At 39.1% G+C, this 22,065-nt stretch overlaps 1 protein-coding gene across 1 annotated transcript in view; it reads left to right on the forward strand.

The window, feature by feature from the left end:
• ATP6V0E1 (ATPase H+ transporting V0 subunit e1) overlaps positions 1 to 20,161 on the forward strand; it is a 41,143-nt gene extending 20,982 nt beyond the window's left edge. The window contains exons 3-4 of the mRNA XM_036995154.2: positions 9,355 to 9,484; positions 19,672 to 20,161. Coding sequence (XP_036851049.1) covers positions 9,355 to 9,448 — 94 coding nt within the window. The 3' untranslated portion in view covers positions 9,449 to 9,484; positions 19,672 to 20,161. The remainder of the gene's footprint in view (positions 1 to 9,354; positions 9,485 to 19,671) is intronic.
• Positions 20,162 to 22,065: the final 1,904 nt, after the last annotated feature.

Genomic DNA, 22,065 nt, shown 5'->3' on the forward strand with positions numbered 1-22,065 from the left:
GACAAATTAAAGCAACCCATTCCTGGGAACTGTTCACATCCCATATGTTCTTTTAACAGTAGATAGTCTGTAGTTGTAAGATTTTGGAGCGCTACAACTTGCACTTCTCCTAATTCTTGGTTGAGTTCCAACAGTATAGATCCAGTCAAATTTGTTGTTTTACTGTATGCACAGGCCAGCTTAGATATCTCCTTCTTCATTCCAATGGCAAGTCCAGGAACCGGTGGGATGAATGCAGATACAACTGCAGCATCGCCTGGATCTTTGTTGAGGTTTTTTGATGATCATCTTCTGGTATGTCTCTTTTAGAGAGTGCTGATGTTGGAAGTTCTTCTTCATATCGTATCTTAGTTCATTTTCTGGGTAGCCAAATTAGGCTTTGATCCTCTGTATAAACACAAACAGACCCTTTGCCCACACTTTGATATGCCCTTTATACCATTGTGTAGAACTCATTGGAGGTCACCACATGGGAACTGCTTTTTTTCTTTTTTTTTTTTAAGAGAAAGGAATATTATCAGAAAAGTGTACATCCATAGCCGATCATCTGACACCCTTTAAGAGATCAAAATTAAGGATATTTAAAGCATGTATTAATCGTTGATTAGACTGATTTTTCTTCCAATATTTTTTTCTTATTTCTTCAGACTGGATAGTTCCTGTTGACTTAAGTTCACTATTTCTTTCATTATCACTAGTCTGCTGGTAAGCCAGTCCAAAGACTTTTCAGTTTTGTATATTATACCTTTTAGTTCTAGAATTTCTATCTGGTTCTATTTTATAGTTTCACATTTTTTTTGACATTCCCAGTCTTTTCATTCTTTTTAGCCAATTTTTCTTTCAAGTTTTTAAATATATTTAAAATGTTTTAAAGTCATTACCTTTTAACTAACATTTGTGTCATTTTGGAGTCAGCTTTTGTTGATTCCTTTGTTTTTGACTATTCATTACATTTTTGTTTTTTTTGCATGTGAATTTTTTAACTGAATACAAGGTATTAGAGATGATTATAGATATTATAGATGATAATAGGGATTCTGGATTCTATTTTCTCTGGAAAAGGTAAAATTTTGCCCTAACAAGAAGGCAGTATAGCCCAGAGAAGACAATTAATGACTCTATGACATCTTACTATGCTGATAGACAGTGACCGCAATAGAAGGGGTTGAGGCCTTGATAATATGGGTGAATGTTGAAACCACCATGTTGTTTATATGAAACCATCATAAGATTGTATATTAATGACACTTTAAAAAATTTTTGCCCTAACAGTTAAATTATTAATTGAGCACTTTAAACTTGTAGGATTGATTTTCTACTTTATTGGAGCAGATCTATTTCATTTTTGCCCTTGGGGTAGGGTGAGTTCTTCAGTAAGGTGTGGCCCTTCTGGGATTTAACTGGAAAATCTGAGGTATTTATCAAGCCCCTCTAACTTCAGATTCTGAATTCTCTTCCCTTTATGGTAGACAGCAGCTGAACTCTCTGCTTTGCCCTTTCAGCCTTCTGGGTGTTTTCCAGTCCTTGGCATTTCCATGGAGCATGCGTGGCTCAGGGATCATCCAAGAGTTAAGGAGAAATTATACACAGACTTTGGAGTTCCCCTTTGTGGCAGCCTTTTTGAGATTTTCCTTCTTAATTTCCAGCTGCTCTGGCCAGTTTGAACTTCACCTTTTGATATCTCAAGCATCATAAGACTGCAGCTTTTTGCTTGAGTTTGAATTTTCCTCACCGCATACGTGGACTAGACAGTGTTCTCAAGGGAAATACTGAAGAAAGGTACCAGTGTAACTTATTTCTTTGAAGTACTGAATCCCCTTTTTTTAAAAATTTTTTATTATGGTATTATTGATATACACTCTTATGAAGGTTTCACATGAAGAAACAATGTGGTTACTATATTTACCCATATTATCAAGTCCCCACCCATACCCCAATGCAGTCACTGTCCATCAGTGTAGTAAGATGGCACAGTGAATCCTCTAATTATTAACCTGCTTTTGATACTATCTAGTACCATCACATAGCTGTTTTTCATATTTTGTTCAGAGTTTATAATTACTGTCTATAGGATGAGGCTGTTCCAAGCTACTCTGCTATTACCAGAACCAGAACCTCACCTATTGACTTTTTAATTTTCGGATATTATATTTTTCATTTCTAAAAAACTTCTTTTTGCTGTTTTGCAGTTTTGTTTTCCTTCCATCCCACTCTTGCTTTCTTCTTTCTCCCTTTGCATATTCTAAGCAAATCTTATTTCCTAAACATAGTAGACAGTTTATCATCCATTTCTGATAATTCCAGTGTCTGAGGTCCTTACAGGTCTGTGTCTGTTCTTTGCTGTCACTTTGCTTGCTGTCATTCATTGTGTCTTGTTTCCATATGTGTTTTGTTATATTTGAAGGCCATCTATTCATTTTCCCTATAATTTCATATGTATGACTTTGAGGTATGGTATGATGGTGGCTCTTTCAGAAGGATTTACATTGCTTTTGCCAGGTGCCAAAGGCCATCACCAGTGTGGGGCTAAATTAAGTATAATTTTTGTTACTTGTTTTTTTAAACCATGTAATACCAATTTCAGTTGCAAACTTTCATTAAGGCTAATTTTCAATGGGAGAGTTTTCCTCCTTCCTTCTTGGTACTTAGTGATTTCCCTAGCAGTCCTCTTAAGGGGGTTCTGTCTGGTTTATCCTTTCTTTCAGATAGAAACTTTTGGGTCTTAGCTTTTTTGTGGGGGAGGGGGATGGGAAACTTGTATTAGACTCTCTACCTTGAATGGTCTGCTGTTTCCCTTGCCCTGTGAGGTCTATAAATAAAACTCAAGTTCATCTGGGTTAGTCTGTGCTCTTAAGGTATGGAAAGCAACCTGTAGTCACTTCATTTTCTTCTCTGGGTACTAGCCTTCACTTAATTTCTGGGTCTGAGAATTTCTTACATTTCTGTCATCAATACATTTTAAGTATTTGGATATCTTGGCTGTCATTGTAGAAGGGAAATCTAGGCACCTCGCCCAGCATATTATTATCTGCTATATGAAAAAGTATATTTTTCTTACTCTGATTTTATAATCTTTTCCTTTATAGTTTGAGAGATCAGAGGATAGTTACAGACTTTGAACTGGAAGTCCTGGTATAGAAAGGATAGAGGAAAGAAAGGAAAGCTATTTCAAGTTTAGAGCTGGCAAAAAAAGGGCATAATCCTGTGTTAGTGAAAGGGACGTAGCAGATACAGGGTCAATTTAAGGTTAATGGAAAGTAAGTTTGTGCCTTTTCATCTGGAGCTTCCATGCTCCCATGGCTGTAGCAGAATTCAGTTCCCTGTGGTTGTAGCACTGAGGTCCTGTTTCCCACTGGCCCTTAGTTGATTACCACTCTCAGCTTCCAGAGGTCACCCACATTCCTTACCGTTTGGCCCCTCCATATTCAAAGCCAGCAATAGAGAATCTCTTTATGTCAAATCCGCATCCTGTAGCAATCCAGGTCCAGTAAGGAGATGGAAACCTCCTAGTAGGTTAAACAGGGGTAGCTTAACATTGCTATTATTAACTGTATAAGAGAGTAACTGTAAGATATAAGTAAACTATATATGGCACCGTAGGGCTGAGGAAGAGTACCAAAGAACAGTCTTTGGAAGGAATTCGAACCTCACTGGAGGAGGTATGGTTCAACCCACTAGATAGCAGAGAAGTTCATTGGTTTGGCCAGGCTGGAGTTGGTTTGGGGATGCTGGGCAATATAATAGGCCACCCTTTGGAGTTACAAGTAGGGGAGCGGGCAATCAGTGGCATGAGTGCACAGTCGAAGTCCCTGTGCCAGTGTGGGCAGGAGGCCTTCAGAGCATTAGGTCATGCAGGGGAGCTGGTTTCCATGTCATCCGGAGGGCTGAAGAAAGGTTATTTCCAGGCCAAGGCTACAAAGTCAAAGAACGACCATGCTGTAGGCCTGAGTCTGTGCAGGCTTTACCAAATACTCTCACAAGCACTTCACCAGCATCCAGCCCACACCTGCAGTGGCCCTCCAGCTCCCTCTACTGAGAAAGCTTGACTGTGTTCACTTTAAAGTAAAAAATGGAATTCAGTTGTATATTACAGAGCACCTATTAAAGAGTATGTTCCAAGCTGATTGGCAGTAAATTCAAAAGTGATACACACACTCCAACTGTCTTTCATCTGGGAGAATCCCGTCCCTTTTAATAGCTCATTTCGTTAGGTCAGCTCCACTCAGGATAACTTCCCTTTCTCAAAGCCACCGGTACCATATAACATAATCTAATCATGGGAGTAACTATACTGTCACATTTACTATCCTGGGTTAAGGCAGGGTGTGTTCACCAGGGGATGGGAATCTGGGGGAACATCTTAGAATTCTGCCTACCACAGAGGGAGTGAGGGCAGGAGAGGAGGTGGGTATGAGAATGACTCAGTGCTGCATGAGAAACTCCTTGTAAATAGGTTATATTTCATTCCATGGCTTGAATACATATTCATCTGTCTCACAGAGAAAGAGAAGGGATAACTAGTATTAATTGAACATTGATTTGTCAGCTACTATAACAAAGCCCTTTCATATATTATCTTTAATTATTTCATCTTGAGGCAGGAATTATCTTCATTTTGTAAAAGTGGAAACAGGCTTGGGGTTGTAAGGTCACTTTTCTGGAGTCACTCCACTATTATTTGGTGTAGCTGCAATTAAAATCCAGACTTGCCTTATACTGAATCCCACATTTTCTTTCTCTTTTTTCTGTCCATCTACAACAGTAATAAAAGATGCCATTTATTTTTTTAAATTCAATTTATTTAAAAACAAAAAAAATTCATCCATCAATCCCACTTCCCACTCCACCACCTCTGACAACCATCAATCTGTTTTCTATATCTATAAGCTTGGTTTTTGTATTTATAGGTGTTTTTTTAGATTTAGATTTAGATATATGAATTTTTAGATTCCACATATAAGAGAGATCATACAGTATTTACCTTTCTTTGTCTGACTTATTTCACTTGCATAATGCCTCCAAAGCCCATCCATATTGTCACAAATGGATTTGTTGTAAATGATTTCATTCTTTTTTATGGCTGAATAATATTCCATATGTATATATGCCAGTTTCTTTATCCATTCATCCATTCATTTATCCATTGATGAAAACTGTATTTTCTAATAATGTCTAATAGCATTGCTGCCCTTGAAAGAATTTGTGTCATTGAATTGGGATGAGCGGGTATGACAGATGTCATCTTGGTGGAGACAGGGCAAGTTGCTGTCCAGCATCTCTGTTATCTCTGAAGGAGCCCACTGATAGAGGTCACTGCTGTCATGGCCCCCTCTGGAGGGACAGTGGATCAGAAGATAAGTCCTAGCCAGACTTCCACATTTACCAGGGAAGCCGAGCCATTACTGGTTTGATCTGTATGTCCATGTGAAGTAACCATGTCTTTGTTCCTTTTCCTCATATTTGAAGGGGTAACAAAAGAACAAAGCAAGATTTGAGAGAGCTGGTTATAGCCTTTTCTGTGGGGCAGAAGTTTTTTGTGCTTATAGAATTCTAATAACCAAGAACTGAGCTCTTGACAAAGTGACCTAGGAGTATTTGTAGAATGAAAACTCCTGTGTGTATCTCTTCCAAAGCACACTTACTGCTCTCTCTGACAAGCTTGTGAGCTGCTCAGGAATTGGCCCCTTAACAGATTCCTCTTTGCATACTCAGAGCCTGACATGGAGCAAGGCATTGACAGATCAGCTCCAGCTCCTCAGTTCTCTGAAAGATGTTACGTCACTATAGCTGCCTCAGTAGTTCGAATAGCCTCACATGGTTAGATATTAGCCTGAACTGCAGGTCATGGAGACATGGGACATAGTCTGGGCAAATATGAATGGTGCATTTCATTCTCTTTTCTTGGACACAGGAAGTAATAGATTCATTGGAATATGAGCTCTTCTCCACCCACTTCCATCAATTCAGAGTGGATTTTTTTTCTCCTTCCAGTTCTCCCCTGTGTTTATCAGCCTTAAAGGGAAATTTTAAGTCAGGTGGTAGTCAAGGCAGGCAGAGAGCTCAGCTGGCTAGAGGGGGAAAATTCCTCCTTGAATTTTTTAATGAACTGGCCTGGCTCTTTCTCAAGGAATTCCCTTGAACTTTGGTGTGTTTGGGGTTTAAGTGAGATGTTTTGCTTGATTTGAAACTTTTAAAATAGTCTGTAACATTTAATTCAAGTATCTGAACACTGACCTGAACAAGCAAAGTGGACTTTGTTTCTGCTTTGGAATATTTATTCTATATCTCAGGTAACAAAGACTTCTGATGGACTTAATAATCAGCAAATGGATTATTTGTTTCAGTAACTCCTAGACAGTTTGTTTTTTGCCAATTGATACCTTTTGCAATGTTGTCAGTTAAAATATTTCAGAAGGTAACTTTTATAATGGGAACTTTAGTCTAACCTGATTTCTAGTTCAGAAATTACTACCACCCAATTAGTATTGTGACTGGAGACAAACCATTTAGCCTCTTTCTGCCTCAATTTCCTTAATTGTATCATGTTAGAATTAAGAGAAAGATTGTCTGTGAAGGATAGCATCAGTGTTCTTTAAAGCTGCCTGGATGATTATAAATGTGCAGCCAGTATACAGAAGAGGCACTGCTATACAACATCATTCAAAGTGCTGGGAGGTCGTGCTATTACTTGGTACTATACATTTTGGGAGAAGACAGGAGACAGACTAGGTTCTAACATACTTTTTTTTTTTTTGGTATCATTGATCTACAATTACATAAGGAACATTATGTTTACTAGACTCCCCCCATCACCAAGTTCCCCCCAAATACCCACATACTCATCATAGTCACTGTGCATCAGCATAGTAAGATGCTGTAGAATCACTATTTGTCTTCTCTGTGTTGCACAGCCCTCCCCGTGTTTTCCCCCACATTATACATGCTAATCATAATGCCCCCTTTCTTCCCCCCACCCCCTTATCCCTCCCTTCCCACTCATCCTCCCCAGTCCCTTTCCCTTTGGTAACTGTTAGTCCATTCTTGGGTTCTGTGAGTCTGCTGCTGTTTGTTCCTTCAGGGTTCTAACATACTTTCTACTTAGTACTTTTAATCACTGGCCAGTTATTTCAGTCTCTTCCAAAAGGATGAATGACTGTTTTTTTTATTAAGGTATGATTAATATACACTCTTATGAAGGTTTCACATGAAAAAACATTGTGGTGACTACATTTACCTGTATTATCAAGTCCCCACCCATACCGTAATGCAGTCACTGTCCATCAGTGCAGCAAGATGTCACAGATTCACTATGTGCCTTTTCTGCTACACTGTTTTCCCCATGATCCCCCACACCATGTATACTAAACATAATACCCCTCAATCTCTTCTCCCTCCCTCCCCACCCACCCTCCCATACACCTCCCCTTTGGTAACCACTAGTTCATTCCTGGAGTCTCTGAGTCTGCTGCCATTTTATGAATGACTGTTTTTATAGGCAACTTCTATTGCCTTCTGGGACTGGGGAAGTCCTGGGTCTGTATGGAATTTTCCGTGACTCTTAGCTCTCACCATTAGTGTTTACTACAGTCACAGAGCTTTTAAATGTGTCTGCCTGTGCTAGCCTACTCTTTCTTTTTTTACAGTGCCAGATAGATGTTAAACCTCAACTACAGGGCTCCGGATTTGTTTGTGTTTAATACTCTAGTTCTAAGTACAGATCAGAGAATCTCATCTGAACTAACTTTTTGTATATAAAGTGAGTCAGCTTGAGTTATCTATTTTGGCCCAGTTTCCTCAGGTGTCATGTTTCCTGTCACAAAACCAGCTTGTGAGGTGGGGTGGCAGGGCTGCGCATTGTTTCTGCTCGTGCAGGTCTCTCGTACTGTGCTGGCAGTCTCCAGCAGTCTGGTCAGTAGTGATCAGAATCAGTGTTTTGATCCTTTGATTGGAAGAGTGCTAAAAATGACAGCAAATGGAAGAAAAGAGATGCAGCCAGGTAATGGCCTGGTTGGGTTTGGTTGTTTCCTCTCTTATAGGGAAATTTAAAGCCCTGTAATTTTAAAAGGAGAGGAATGTAGCAATATACTTTTCCTTGGAAAACAATTCCCTCTATCCCTTGCAGAAATAATAGCGAAAGCAGATTATGTTGTTAAAATCTACTCTCCCAGATCAGTATGGAGACTGGGCTTGTTTACCATATCCCCTCCCCCCAAATAAGAAAGATTCTAATCAGCTCATATATTTTATATATTTTGAGTAGGACTTAACAGCAGTGTGTATTCTGCTTTATTCTGGTGTCTGCTCAGGGTTACCTTCTTGGAGAGGCCTTTCCTGCCACCCTATCAAGTGGTACCTCCACTACTTACATCAGTCTCTATTTCTTCACTGCACTTTATTTCCTTTCTAACATTATATCATGCAAGCTTTGTGAGGGTGGCAACATTTTGTATCCTGGGGGCTGGAACCTAGTAGGTGCTCATTAAATATTTATTTAGTACGTAAACCACAAGATGGTCTGAATGGCCAGATATTTGCATATGCCTTTTTGTTCTTTGCTTTCATCTTAGCTCAGTGAATTGCAGACTTCACTGAGTATATGAATTCCTCTATTGGATATAAAACCACATATTCAGAACTTCATGAGCAGTAAGAAAGTCTTAAAGAATTTTGACTGTGTGCTATTTTTCACTTCTAACCCTGAGGTAATACATAACACCGTTGTATTTCCTCCATAATTAGTCCATAATACAGAGGAATACCTTGTTACTTGAATTCTGAAGAGGTGGGAGGTGTTAAGTGCCCATTTGGTACAGCTCCACTGGGTCCCATGAGATGGTTGCATGTTTGAGTGGGGATGGTGATTGGAGAAGGGAGCTCAAGCATTACAGTCTCATTGAAGGTTGGTGGACTGAGGTTTAACCTCGGCAGTCCCAGGAAACATGGCTGTTTTATCAGTGGTGGGTCTCAGCATCTGGGGAGTGGATAAAGTAACACCCATTTTTCCTGAGCCTGAAAGTTGTGATGAGAAATCGAGATTAGGTAAAAGTGCTCTGATATCAAGATAACATATGAATTCAGGAAATATTGGATTTCCTGTGCTGTGACCAAGTCTAGCTGCTTTGTCAGCAGGTATTGAAACGAAGGTAGGCTATGTTCTGTGAAGCATTTTGTTATAAGATGTGCTGCCATCAGCACAATGTGGTCCATCAACTCTAAGTAGTAATGAAGGTTTGGTCTGAACAGAAAAGATTTAAATTTATTACAGCACTTTTTTTTCGTCCTAATTGAAAATGGTCATGTTCCAACATGAGTTCACCCCTTTCTGTTGTTGTGTCTCCCCCATCATCCATTCAGTTGGCTGATTGCAATTCTGGCCCAACTCAACCCTCTCTTTGGACCACAGTTGAAAAATGAAACCATCTGGTACCTCAAACATCATTGGCCTTGAGGAAGAAGACCTGCTCTCCAGTGCTCAGTCATGGAGGTGACTATGCCCTTGACCTTTTCCATTAGTACTGTCAGTCAGTCAGCTAGATCTGCCTTGACTTTTCCTCAGAAAACTATGGCCATTTTAACACTCGGTGAGGGCAGGCTGCTAAACACAAATACGATCTGAAGTGCAAAAATAAATTTTGAACTTAAGCCATTCATTTAACCAAAGGATTTATCCGCAAGAACCTTTTAAAGTCTATTACCCAGTCATTTAAATAAATTAAGTTTATGTGCAGTCTTTCAAACACAGCTCAGTAACATGCCTGTTCTTGATATTACAAGATTCAGCAACTTTAAGAAGTGAATGATAGACTTAAAATTAAGTGCATTTTTGAAAGCTCTAGATAGAGAGAGACAGGTGCTTTTTGAAAATTGGCCTTAAAATTGTAGGTTTTATTTAGTTCTAAGGATCAAAGAGGTAAGGAGAGGTAGAGTGGAAAGATTTATTCACTGAGAGTCAGAAAACTATCACTTAGTTTGTTTCCTCTCTCTCCATTATTTCAATAAATGGAAGTCAGCGCTAAATGCCTGAATAGGTTCTGGTTCAAGTACCCTTGGCTTTTTTGTCAAGACTGCTTCGCAGGTGGTACTGTGAACTTCATATCACCCTACAGGAGAGACATGGGATCTGGCTCTCCTATCTTTAGTGATGCTTAGATGATTAGAGGTTCAAGTAACGACAGCCTGGCCCCTCCACTTGTAAAGTTCTCTGTCAGCCTTTTATCCAGTGATTTTATCCATTGATGGTCTTAGCCTGATTTAAGCATTGCAGTAGAAATTGCAAAATGAAGATTTTCTAGTTCTATTGTTACTTTTTTGATTGAATGAAGTTTTTCTGCGAAGAGGAGCTTTGCTTCATCAGCTAGGGTTATTTAGTGCCTTGAAATACAGATCATACAGGAAAAGCAGTATACATATTTAATTCTTTTCTTTTAATTTTCAGAGTAAGATTTGGTCCCCGAGTTACTTCAGGATAGCCAGTGAGGTTTTTTTTCTTTTGTTCATTCTTTTCAAATTTGAATCAATTACCTCTTGTATCCTTTTCATGTTCAGTTTTTCTTTTCTTTGGTCTATGGGAGCCTGTCTAGATTGGCTTCTGTGTCCTTTAGATATTAGTCTTTGGTAGTTCCCTTACTTTCTGGCAGCATCAAGATGTCCAAGACCCCTTTGTGTGTTTCCTGTTCCAGACTTGGAATCAACTATTCCTCTAATTGCTTTCTAAATTTCCCACTGAAAGGATCTGGGTTCACTAGTCAGTCCTCAGGCCCAGTTGACTGTGGTCCCTTTCAGAGGCAATGGTATTTAAAAACCAAGATCTGATTGCAAGGTGCATCCATTTCTGCTGGAATGTTATTGCTTCTAAGTCCTTACAGTAGACAGAGCCAGGAAGTACGTACTTGTAAGAAGAAAAAAAATCATCAGTTTGTATTAGTATATCTAATTCAAATTTAACATTATATGGTTTTTACTTATAAAAATACTTTTATACTTTATACAAGTATAAAACTTTTGTTTTATATTTGAATATCATTCACCTATGCTGAAAATCTTGTCTCCTAAAGACAGTAACTAAATTACTTTCATTATCCTATACAATACATATAAAATAATTTGGAAACAGCACCAATATAACTCCTAACTGTAAGTTTATTGAATGCAGTTTAGGATTTCTTTGCTGCTTTATTTGCCCTTAGAACAAATAAAGAGCAAAATGCTGTTTTCTGAGGTTACTTGAAATAATTGTTTCCTCTGGTATTTATCAATTTGATACATAGTTAGATTGTTTTATTTTGTGTTCAATGCATGGTAATTTTTCAATTTGCTACTGTTTTTTGAATATGTAAAACATTTCCAAAACCAAAATGATACACAATATATATTCAGAGAGGTCTATCCTTTTTATTTTGCAAGGATAAGCAAATACATACATTCATGTATATATGTATATGTGTGTATGTGTGTATGTGTGTGTATCTCTGTTTCCCCAACACAGCTGTTACAGAAAAGATAAGTGTACTGTTCATACCTTGCTTTCTTCACTGAACAAAATATCCTACAAAATATCTGTACAGAGATTAGAGATCTTCCTTATTTTTTTTGTACCCATTGATGTCCTTTCAGATTATTTCTAGTCTTTTCTTTTATTAATACAGCTGCAGTATCATCCTGTGCATGTGACATTTTGTGTTTTTTGCCAATGTTCTTTGGATTAAATTCCTTGAAAAGGAATCTCTGGGTGAAAGATGTATATATATATAGTTCTAGATATCACCACATTCCCTTCTACAGGGATTGTACCATTTTTGCATTTCCACCAACGATATATGAAAATGCCTGTTTCCTCACAGCCTGGATTTTTGCCAGGCTGGTAGGTAAATAGTTTGGCTATTTTTTTTCCCTTAGAGTTCTGTCTTTACCCAAAGGGGTTTGATTTCACTTGTATAATACATTTTTTTTTTAATCTGATTCATGAGGTTTTTTTTTTTAACCTGCCTTTTTTCATCAAGTTCTCCTGTTTTCTATCTTTTCTTTTAACTATAGTGAATACTAAGGATGTTGATTGGAATTTAAAGCTGAGAAATTCAGACCTCAAAGTTGGATCTCCTTCTAGCATTGCCCGTCACTTAACTTCTTGGAGCCTCATTTCTTTCCTTTATAATAAGAGAATTGGGCTTGTTGGCCCTGAACACTGGCTGTGGGGCTCTGATGGTTCCACCTGCTCATGCTTTTCATTCTCATGTGTCTGTTAACTTGATTGACAAACTCCTAATGTTTGTGCTCTGGTCCACAAACCAGGGCTGCTTGAAACCCTTTATTAAAGGTTGTTCCTTTAAAGGCCAAATGTGAGGAAGTAGGAGGACACAGCCAGACAAACCCTAATTGTGGAGATAATGTCACATTTATTCTGTGTTTAAGGATGTGATTATCATAGTGCCTTAACTCTAGGCCTTTGGAGTTATCCCATCAAAAAACATCATCACTTCCTAGCATTGGAGCAAAGAGAACTCTTAAGACAGAATTTCACTTTTCTTGGTGGTAAAATCAAAAGATTCAGCTAAATTCCCTTTTGAACTTTGAACTTTTATACAACAGTGGGATGATAAAGGAAGGCAGAAACCAGATTTTGACCTGTCTTCACCTGGTAAGGAAAAGTGTTTGATTTTGTACATGATTTTTTTGAGAGGCCAGATTTGAAAATTAGGAGGTATAAGCCAGACACAGTATTCAGCAGAGAAAAGTGAGGAACAGTCATGAAAGCTTTAGAATAAACGTTATACAGATGAAATGACTTGATATGAACAGCCCAGTTAAATATATAGCTGATCTTTTGCTATTTTAATCACTTTATGGCCATGACACTTTCATGTATTGATGGTAGGCCAAGTTATAACACATTACATTTATTGGCTAGAAATCTTTCCCTGTCCTTCTAAAACGGTGCTCAGTACATCTCTGCCCCCTACCAGCCTTTATCTGCCTCTCCTAGATTTGTAAGATGCTTATGGAAGCTATCACATCAGAGTTGCTTTTTTTGTTGGTGGCCTATTTTCCTTCAGTCTTGGGGGTATGATGCTAGTACGGAATCTCCTTGGGTAGATTTGGCTTCAGACCCAGTGTCCTGTAACTTTTTTGTTGTTGTTGTTGATCTTTTTTTTTTGGTATTATGAATCTACAGTTACATGAGGAACATTGTTTACTAGACTCCCCCCATCACAAAGTCCCCCCGACATACCCCATCACAGTCACTGTCCATCAGCATAGTAAGATGCTGTAGAATAACTACTTGTCTTCTCTGTGTTGTACAGCCCTCCCCACACCCCCCACACACATTATACATGCTAATTATAATACCCCCTTTCTTCCCCCCCCTTATCCCTCCCTTTCCACCATCCTCCTCAGTCCCTTTCCCTTTGGTAACTGTTAGTCCATCTTGGGTTCTGTGAGTCTGCTGCTGTTTTGCTCCTTCAGTTTTTGCTTTGTTCTTATGCTTCACAGATGAGTGAAATCATTTGGTACTTGTCTTTCTCTAACTGGCTTATTTCACTGAGCATAATACCCTCTAGCACTGTCCATGTTGTTGAAAATGGTAGGATTTGTTTTCTTCTTATGGCTGAATAATATTCCATTGTGTATATGTACCACATCTTCTTTATCCATTCATCTACTGATGGACACTTAGGTTGCTTCCATTTCTTGGCTATTGTAAATAGTGCTGTGATAAACACAGGGGTGCATATGTCTTTTTCAAAAACTGGGCTGATGCAGCAGAATCACAGAACCCAAGAATGGACTAATAGTTAGTCCATTATCTCCTGCTTGATATAGTCTCACTTGTTCATTTTTGCTTTTGTTTCCCTTGCCTGTGGAGATATGTTCATGAATAAGTTGCTCATGTTTATGTCCAAGAGATTTTTGCCTATGTTTTTTTCTAAGAGTTTTTTGGTTTCATGACTTACACTCAGGTCTTCAATCCATTTTGAATTTACTTTTGTGTATGGGGTTAGACAATGATCCAGTTTCATTATCTTACATGTAGCTGTCCAGTTTTGCCAACACCAGCTGTTGAAGAGGCTGTCATTTCCCCACTGTATGTACATGGCTCCTTTATCATATATTAATTGACCATGTATATTTGGGTTAATATCTGGAGTCTCTATTCTGTTCCACTGGTCTGTGGCTCTGTTCTTGTGCTAGTACCAAATTGTCTTGATTACTGTGGCTTTGTAGTAGAGCTTGAAGTTGGGAAGTGACATCCCCCCTGCTTCATTCTTCCTTCTGAGGATTGCTTTGGCTGTTTGGGGTCTTTGGTGGTTCCATATGAATTTTAAAACTATTTGTTCCAGTTTGTCGAAGATTGCTGTTGGTATTTTGATAGGGATTGCATTGAATCTGTAGATTGTTTTAGGCACGATGGCCATTTTGACTATATTAATTCTTCCTAGCCAAGAGAATGGTATGAGTTTCCATTTGTTAGTGCCCTCTTTAATTTCTCTTAAGAGTGTCTTGTAGTTTTGAGGGTATAGGTCTTTCACTTCCTTGGTTAGGTTTATTCCTAGGTATTTTATTCTTTTTGATGCAATTGTGAATGGAATTGTTTTCCTGATTTCTCTTTCTGCTAGTTCATCATTAGTGTATAGGAATGCAATAGATTTCTGTGTATTAATTTTGTATTCTGCGACTTTGCTGAATCAGATATTAGTTCTAGTAGTTTTGGAGTAGAGTCTTTAGGTTTTTTTATAACAATATCATGTCATCTGCAAATAGTGACAGTTTGACTTCTTCTTTACCAATCTAGATGCCTTGTATTTCTTTGTTTTGCCTGATTGCTGTGGCTAGGACCTCCAGTACTATGTTGAATAACAGTGGGGAGAGTGGGCATCCCTGTCTTGTTCCCTATCTTAAAGGAAAAGCTTTCAGCTTCTCACTGTTTAGTATGATGTTGGCTGTTGGTTTGTCCTATGTGGCCTTTATTATGTTGAGGTACTTGCCCTCTATACCCATTTTGCTGAGAGTTTTTATCATGAATGAATGTTGAATTTTGTCAAATGCTTTTTCAGCATCTATGGAGATGATCATGTGGTTTTTGTCCTTCTTTTTGTTGAGGTGGTGGATGATGTTGATGGATTTTCGAATGTTGTACCATCCTTGCATCCCTGGGATGAATCCCACTTGGTCATGGTGTATGATCCTCTTGATATAGTTTTGAATTCGGTTTGCTAATATTTTGTTGAATATTTTTGCATCTATGTTCATCAGGGATATTGGTCTGTAGTTTTCTGTTTTGGTGGGGTCTTTGCCTGGTTTTGGTATTAGAGTGATGCTGGCTTCATAGAATGAGTTTGGAAGTGTTCCCTCCTCTTCTATTTTTTGGAACACTTTAAGGAAAATGGGTATTATGTCTTCTCTATGTGCCTGATAAAATTCAGCGGTGAATCCATCTGGTATGGGGGTTTAGTTCTTGGGTAGTTTTTTGATTACCAATTCAATTTTGTTGCTGGTAATTGGTCTGTTTAGATATTCTGTTTGTTTCTTGGTCAGTCTTGGAAGGTTGTATTTTTCTAGGAAGTTGTCCATTTCTTCTAGGTTTTCCAGCTTGTTACCATATAGATTCTCATAGTCTCATAGTATTCTCTAAGAGTTCTTTGTATTTCTGTGGGGTCCATTGTGTTTTTTCCTTTCCCATTTCTGATTCTGTTGATGTGTGTTGATTCTCTTTTTCTCTTAGTAAGTCTGGTTAGGTGCTTATCTATTTTGTTTATTTTGATTTTTTCTGTTGTTTTATTCTTCTCAATTGTATTTTTTCTCTGATCTTCATTATGTTCCTCCTTCTGCTGACTTTGGGCCTCATTTGTTCTTCTTTTTCCAGTTTCGATAATTGTGACTTTAGATTATTCATTTGGGATTGTTCTTCCTTCTTTAAATAGGCCTTAATTGCTATATACTTTACTCTTAGAACTGCCTTTGCTGTGTCCCATAGAAGTTGGGGCTTTGTGCTGTTGTTGTCATTTGTCTCCATATATTGCTTAATCTCTATTTTAATTTAGTCATTGATCCATTGATTATTTAGGAGCTTGTTGTTAAGCCTCCATTTGTTTGTGAGCCTTTTTGTTTTCTTTGTACAATTTATTTCTAGTGTTATACCTTTGTGGTCTGAGAAGTTGGTTGGTAGAATTTCAATCTTTTTGAATTTACTGAGGCTCTTTTTGTGGCCTAGTATGTGGTCTATTCTGGAGAATGTTCCATGTGCACTTGAGAAGAATGTGTATCTGCTGCTTTTGGGTATAGAGTTCTGTAGATGTCTGTTAGGTCCATCTGTTCTAGTGTGTTGTTCAGTGTTTCTGTGTCCTTACTTATTTTCTGTCTGGTGGATCTGTCTTTTGGAGTGAGTGGTGTGTTGAAGTCTCCTTGAACGAATGCATTGCATTCTATTTCCTCCTTTAATTCTGTTAGTATTTGTTTCTCATATGTCGGTGCTCCTGTATTGGGTGCATAAATATTTATAATGGTTATAACCTCTTGTTGGACTGACCCAGTGTCCTGTAACTTTGCTGGTTTACCACATCATTGTAATAGGTTAGATGAGCTTATATTGTTTACCGCAGTCCTAAAAGGCAGAAATTCCATTTTATTTCAAAGTCTGGACAGGAAAGGAATAGAGGGTATTAGTAATTAGGCCTTTGTCCTGGGGGAGCTGTTTTTCTTTGCATTCCAAAAATATTTGTGTGCTCATAAGGTGCACAGTCCTGAGTGGGGATTTCAAGGAAAACTGTCTCTGAAGGGATTTGTGATCTGCTGAGAGGTTAAAAGAAGCCATATCTGTGAAAACTTAAATGTGAGGTGTTCTATGGTTTAAAAGGGTATCTTTTACTCTGATCTCTGGGTAGATATTCTGCTGCCACTTCAAACTGTCACATCTCCATTTCAGTTCCTGATGTCATAGTTGTCCCTATCACTTAGGGCCAGAACTTATTCAGTCACTTCCTTTTCTTCCTCAAATCCAGTTGGTCCTGTTAATGTCTCTTATCTGCCTTTCCTTTCCATTCCTCCTTCAGGCCCCCTAATTTCTGACCCAGATCACTGGAGTTCTGAGTTACTGTAGTGGATCCTCATCAGCTTTCCCTGTCTCTCCAGTCAGTATATCTGCAAAAAAAACTCCCTGTTTATCTTCCTGCTCTAGCACTTCCTGAAACAGATCATCCCTTGCCCTGGAAACTTCAATTGCTCCACGTGGGTTACAGCAGGGGTTTTTTAACCTGAGTCCCCTGAGTTTAGTGGGTACCTGCCCCTTGAAATGCTATGCAATAATGTAATATGTTGTAAGCAGAGCTTTTGTCAGGATCAGCAAAGGTCCCATGAGCCACAAAAGGTAAGAACGGTTAGTCTGCAGGTTGTGTTCAGCTTTCGAATTTGGTGAGCAAGCTCTTTGCAGACCTCAAACCACGTTTGCAGCCTTGCTTTTCACTACTTTACTCTGTGACCTATTGGTTCCAACCATACTGATTTCATTGTCTTGACCTAATTTGCTTTACTTACCTTTCCTCACCTCACTACCCTAACGACACTCATCAGTTTAGAAGGCAGATGAGGCAACACTGTGCTGCGAACGTCGCATCTGCTTTGTTGCCTCTGCTCACCCCATTCTCCCTTAATTCTTACTGATGGTTTTTCTGAGTGTCTCGCTTGCAAATCTCTGTATTTCCTTTCCTGGCCACTTGGTTTCAAAGCAATTTCTTCTTTCCCTAAGTGTATTTAGCTCTCTACTTTTTGCCATTCATTTGGTACCTGTCTTGACTTGTTAAATATACATATCATTAGTTTGCTTAAATACTTCTTGTATTAATCTGCAGTAAGTATATACCTTACACATAATAAAGAAGGAATTATTTTGTAAATGTATCTAAAATGAAAAAGTTAAGATAAAAAAGAAACCTATCCTTTGATTAAAAGAATATATTCACTCATCCTTTCCTGAACAGATTTCCTTGTTCTGGCCTTAATATTTTTGTGTTATCTTCATTCTCAGTTTTATCTGTAGGTGGCTTTAGTGATTCCTTTTGTTGCAAAATGAGACCATGAACCCTTGGGTTAATAAATTCCCACCCACTTGCCCCAAACAGCTGTTTCATATCAGACATGATTAGAATATGTGCTTTAGTTCACTCCAAAATCAAACCATAAGTCTATGCCATTTAACACGAGGATCACTAACATTTATCTTAAACTGGTATCATTGATCTTGAGTGAAAATGGTCCCCTGCTTCTACGTGGTTTTTCAAAAGTAAAGACCTATTTTTCCCTTCTGTGATTGTTTATTTGTCCAGAAAGGCCTAAACAGTGAGAAGCCTAATCAATATGTTCTTCATAGAAAATTAACATAAAACATCTGTATTCACTACTTTGGTATTCTTAAGGAGAATTGATAATCTGCTTGGAACTCATGTCTGTGCAGAGGGGCTGTTCTGCTGGCCTGCAGAGGAGAACAGAAAGTGATCATTAGATTAAAGATTTTATGAAGCTGTGAAGCCATGAAAAACCAGTAGCTCTGGTAATTGCCCCTCCCTGGCCCAATGTGGTATTTTCCTAGAACACTGTTAAAATGGTCCTCCGATTACATCTTGAGTTTATTGTATTTTGTTTATAGCGTTATGCCTTAGTGGGGCCTCAGCAGACTGGTGGCTTTCCACCATCAAAGGCTGTCAGCCTGCCCCATCTTGTACCAGTAAGACTTAGTAGTAGTCTTGTGTCCACTTCTGGGCACGTGGACCCCAGGCCTTGGGAAACCTGTCATTTTATCACACTGTGCTGCAAGTTCTCCTGATTGTACCCTCTGACTTGGAAAACCTCAAGGGCACGCAGATCTCCTCACACGCTCTTGACCTTCTGCCTGTTTGTCAGACCTGCCTGCCACAAACCATGTCTCACCCCACCAGCACTTAACCCTCAACATTCTGGGAAATTGTGTCATAACCAGATTGTTTTCTTATCTACCAACTCAAGCCTTGTGTGGAAATTGACTTAGAAAGACTCTACTAATTTAATTTTTATTTTCTCTTCATTCTTTTTTTAATTTCAGAAGTAGCATTTGTGGCTTTATGTAGATGTTATAAAATAAGCTTTATATTAAAGGAGTTTATGCGGCCACTGTTAGCAGTTTGATCTGTGAAGATACCTATTTTAAATATGCTAGCTCTGCAAAGGTTAAGCTTCTAGGATAAACTCTCTGTCACCTACACTTGTGATGGCAAGAATGGGGAGCAAACTAGGAGAAGCTTGAGTACCAAGGAGCCTGCTCTGCAGGAGTCTGGCAGAGAAAAAGCTTGCTGCACCCATGGGAACCTAGCTTCTTTGCTGTAAGGGAGGAGGGGCAAATACTGATTCTTGAGACCAAAGTGAACTCATTAGATTCCAGCACAGTCAGTTTTAGTCAGCTTTACTCTTCCTGCTTTCTGTGACACAAACCTTTCTTGTGATCCTCAGTTTAGCAGTGTCCTTGGTAATTGGACCTCTCGTCATAGTCCTGCAAAAGCTCCCCATACTTGCATGATAAGTGAACCCCCTTTTATTGAGCAGCTATATATTTTAAATAATTGGCCCTGATTGACTTTCTTGACATTATTAGTCTTTGGCCCTCCTGAGGATGGTGTAAGTATCAGTTACTAGAACGGCTTTGTTTTGCAGGTCATGAAGAGAATTCCTCTAGATGCGAACTCACCTCCCAACCCAGCCCACATTCCTTGACTCACCTCTGTTGGCCGTCAGCTGCCTTAAACATTCACAACACTTTTAAATATCTTATTCTACAGTGTAGTATTTTTTCCTGTCAACTTTTTTACACTTTGATGAATTATGTGCCTACTTAACCTGAACTCTGCTGACTTCATAAAATGTTTTGCACTCTTCTGAGATAGAAGGTGCTATTCTTTTGAGAAATACATTACTCTCTCCCTGGAACCTGTGGATTTGAAGATGGTACCTGCCTGCTCACGACATGGGAATCAGTGAAATGTTTACTGTTACAAGACAATAGGACTACAGTGGGGCAGTCAGTAGGAAAGCATGTTCGGAGGAAAGATCTGTCCCAACAGAATTACACCCAAGTGTATTTCTAGGATGCCTTTCTTTTTCTGCCATCTTTTGGAATAAATTATTTTTCTGCTTTCTGTGGAAATCTGGTTTCAGTGTTGGTTAGCTCATTTTTGTAAGCTTTTCTAGCTCTAGATATGCCTTTAAAAAATGATTTTGTAATTCAAACTTACTTTGGATATATAAATCTGGCCATGTAGTTTGGGATACCTGAAGAGTCCAGTAAGTACTTTTCTAACCATTCAGTAAACATCTGAGTGCTTGCTGTAGCCAAGGCACTGGAGGAATCACAGGTGTGGAAATTGGGTCCCTGCAAGGTCATATCTGCTATTTGGAGAGGTAAGGTCACTATACTGTGATACAAGGCTGTATTTGACCATTGTCCATAAAAAAGTGGCTATGATGGTGACAGCTGGAGCATCAGTACCAGCCACAGGGACGAGGTCCTTGTATCTTTATGCCCACGGAAATAGGACTGAAAAACTAAGAGTAATTAAAAAGCATGGGACGGGGTCAGTAACTTTGTGTTTTGGGTAACAGGCATCCGAATAATTCACTAATATGGGAGCCTTATTAATTTTAAGAAATTAAAAATTGAGATGGATCTAAACTTTTAGCAGCTCATGGCTTTTTGACCATGAGCCAGGCCAAGAATGGATTTCCTGTTTTGCAGTTTGTACTTTTCTGTTCCTCCCAAACTATCTGAACTCATTGCTTTGCTATTCTTATGACCAAAGAGAGTTTCAAGTTAAAGTGACTCTTCTGCTTTCATTTCTTTCTTTCTTTCCATTTTTTACTTTCATTTTGAACTTGAAATTTTCCTGAGAGTTACACAACTCCCTCCTTCACATTTCCAGCAAAGGGGCCACTTTAACTAATTTCATGGAATCCATAAGGTCTTAAGGTCTTACTTTGAGGGGACTATAGTGATATATTGCTAACTGCATCATTTTATAGCTAAAGAATCTGAGCCCAGACAGTAAGAATTACTTGCCCAGTTTAGTGTAGCTGTTCAGAGGCAGACAAAGGAATAGGGTCCATGTTTTCAAAATTCCACTCTAGAGCCCTTCTCACTTGCCACCCTGCCTCTCAGAGTTATATTGGCCAGGAGCCAACGCTGGGTCTCATGTGGGAAGAAAGCATTTTGCCCTTGTGGATGACCGAGCTGTCTCCTGTCAAAGCAACTTATTTGGTCCCTAATCAGTGTTTGTCATCTGAGAAAGCAGTGCTGGTGGTTACTGTGGGTACCTAAAAGGATGCCACAGTTTTTGAGCCTTGAAAGTGGGGGCAAGTGTGCTCTGGCGCAGCGGTCTACCCAGATTCTTCAAGTCAGGCCCTGCAGCAATTATCACTGGGAGTCAGGCAAACACCTTGGGAGATGACCATAGCAGACCACCATGGTTTTGAAGATGAGCCTCATGACGTCTCCAGGATGGTGGGACTCCCCTTTTGCCTGTGTCAAGTGCGTGGCACACACTGATAGGGAGCACATTGGCACAGCACATGCTTGCGGCGGTGACAGAGGGCACCTTTGTGGGTTCTTCTCATTCATGATTGTGGTTTGGCACATTTCCAGTTTGATGGCATAGTTGAAGGTGGAGGACATGATCCTGACTAATCAAGTATCAGAGCTCTGACTTATTCTGTCACTTTGTACTTACCCACTTCTCAGTTGCTTAAAGTTAGACATTGAGAAGTAAGCCTGATTACACTGCTTTTTGCACTCCAGCTTGTGTACCATTTGTGGGATCTGATTCCTGCAGACACAAGATTCGTGTGTTGACTGCACTGATAACAGTGGGAAAGAAGGAACATGAGCACTGAAGGGCTGTGATACAAGGCAGATCTGCTCCCTTTGCCAGGGAGGTCTTCATCCCCCAGAAAGGCACATGCTACTCAGTAACTCATTAGATTCGAATTTGGTGAGCAGCAGCTCAGGCCCAGTGCAGCAGCTCAGGCCTGAACTTAGAGGTTCTCTTCAAACCCTAC

The sequence above is a fragment of the Manis javanica genome, chromosome 1 (genome assembly GCF_040802235.1).
Source record: "Manis javanica isolate MJ-LG chromosome 1, MJ_LKY, whole genome shotgun sequence".
Classification (NCBI taxonomy): domain Eukaryota; kingdom Metazoa; phylum Chordata; class Mammalia; order Pholidota; family Manidae; genus Manis; species Manis javanica.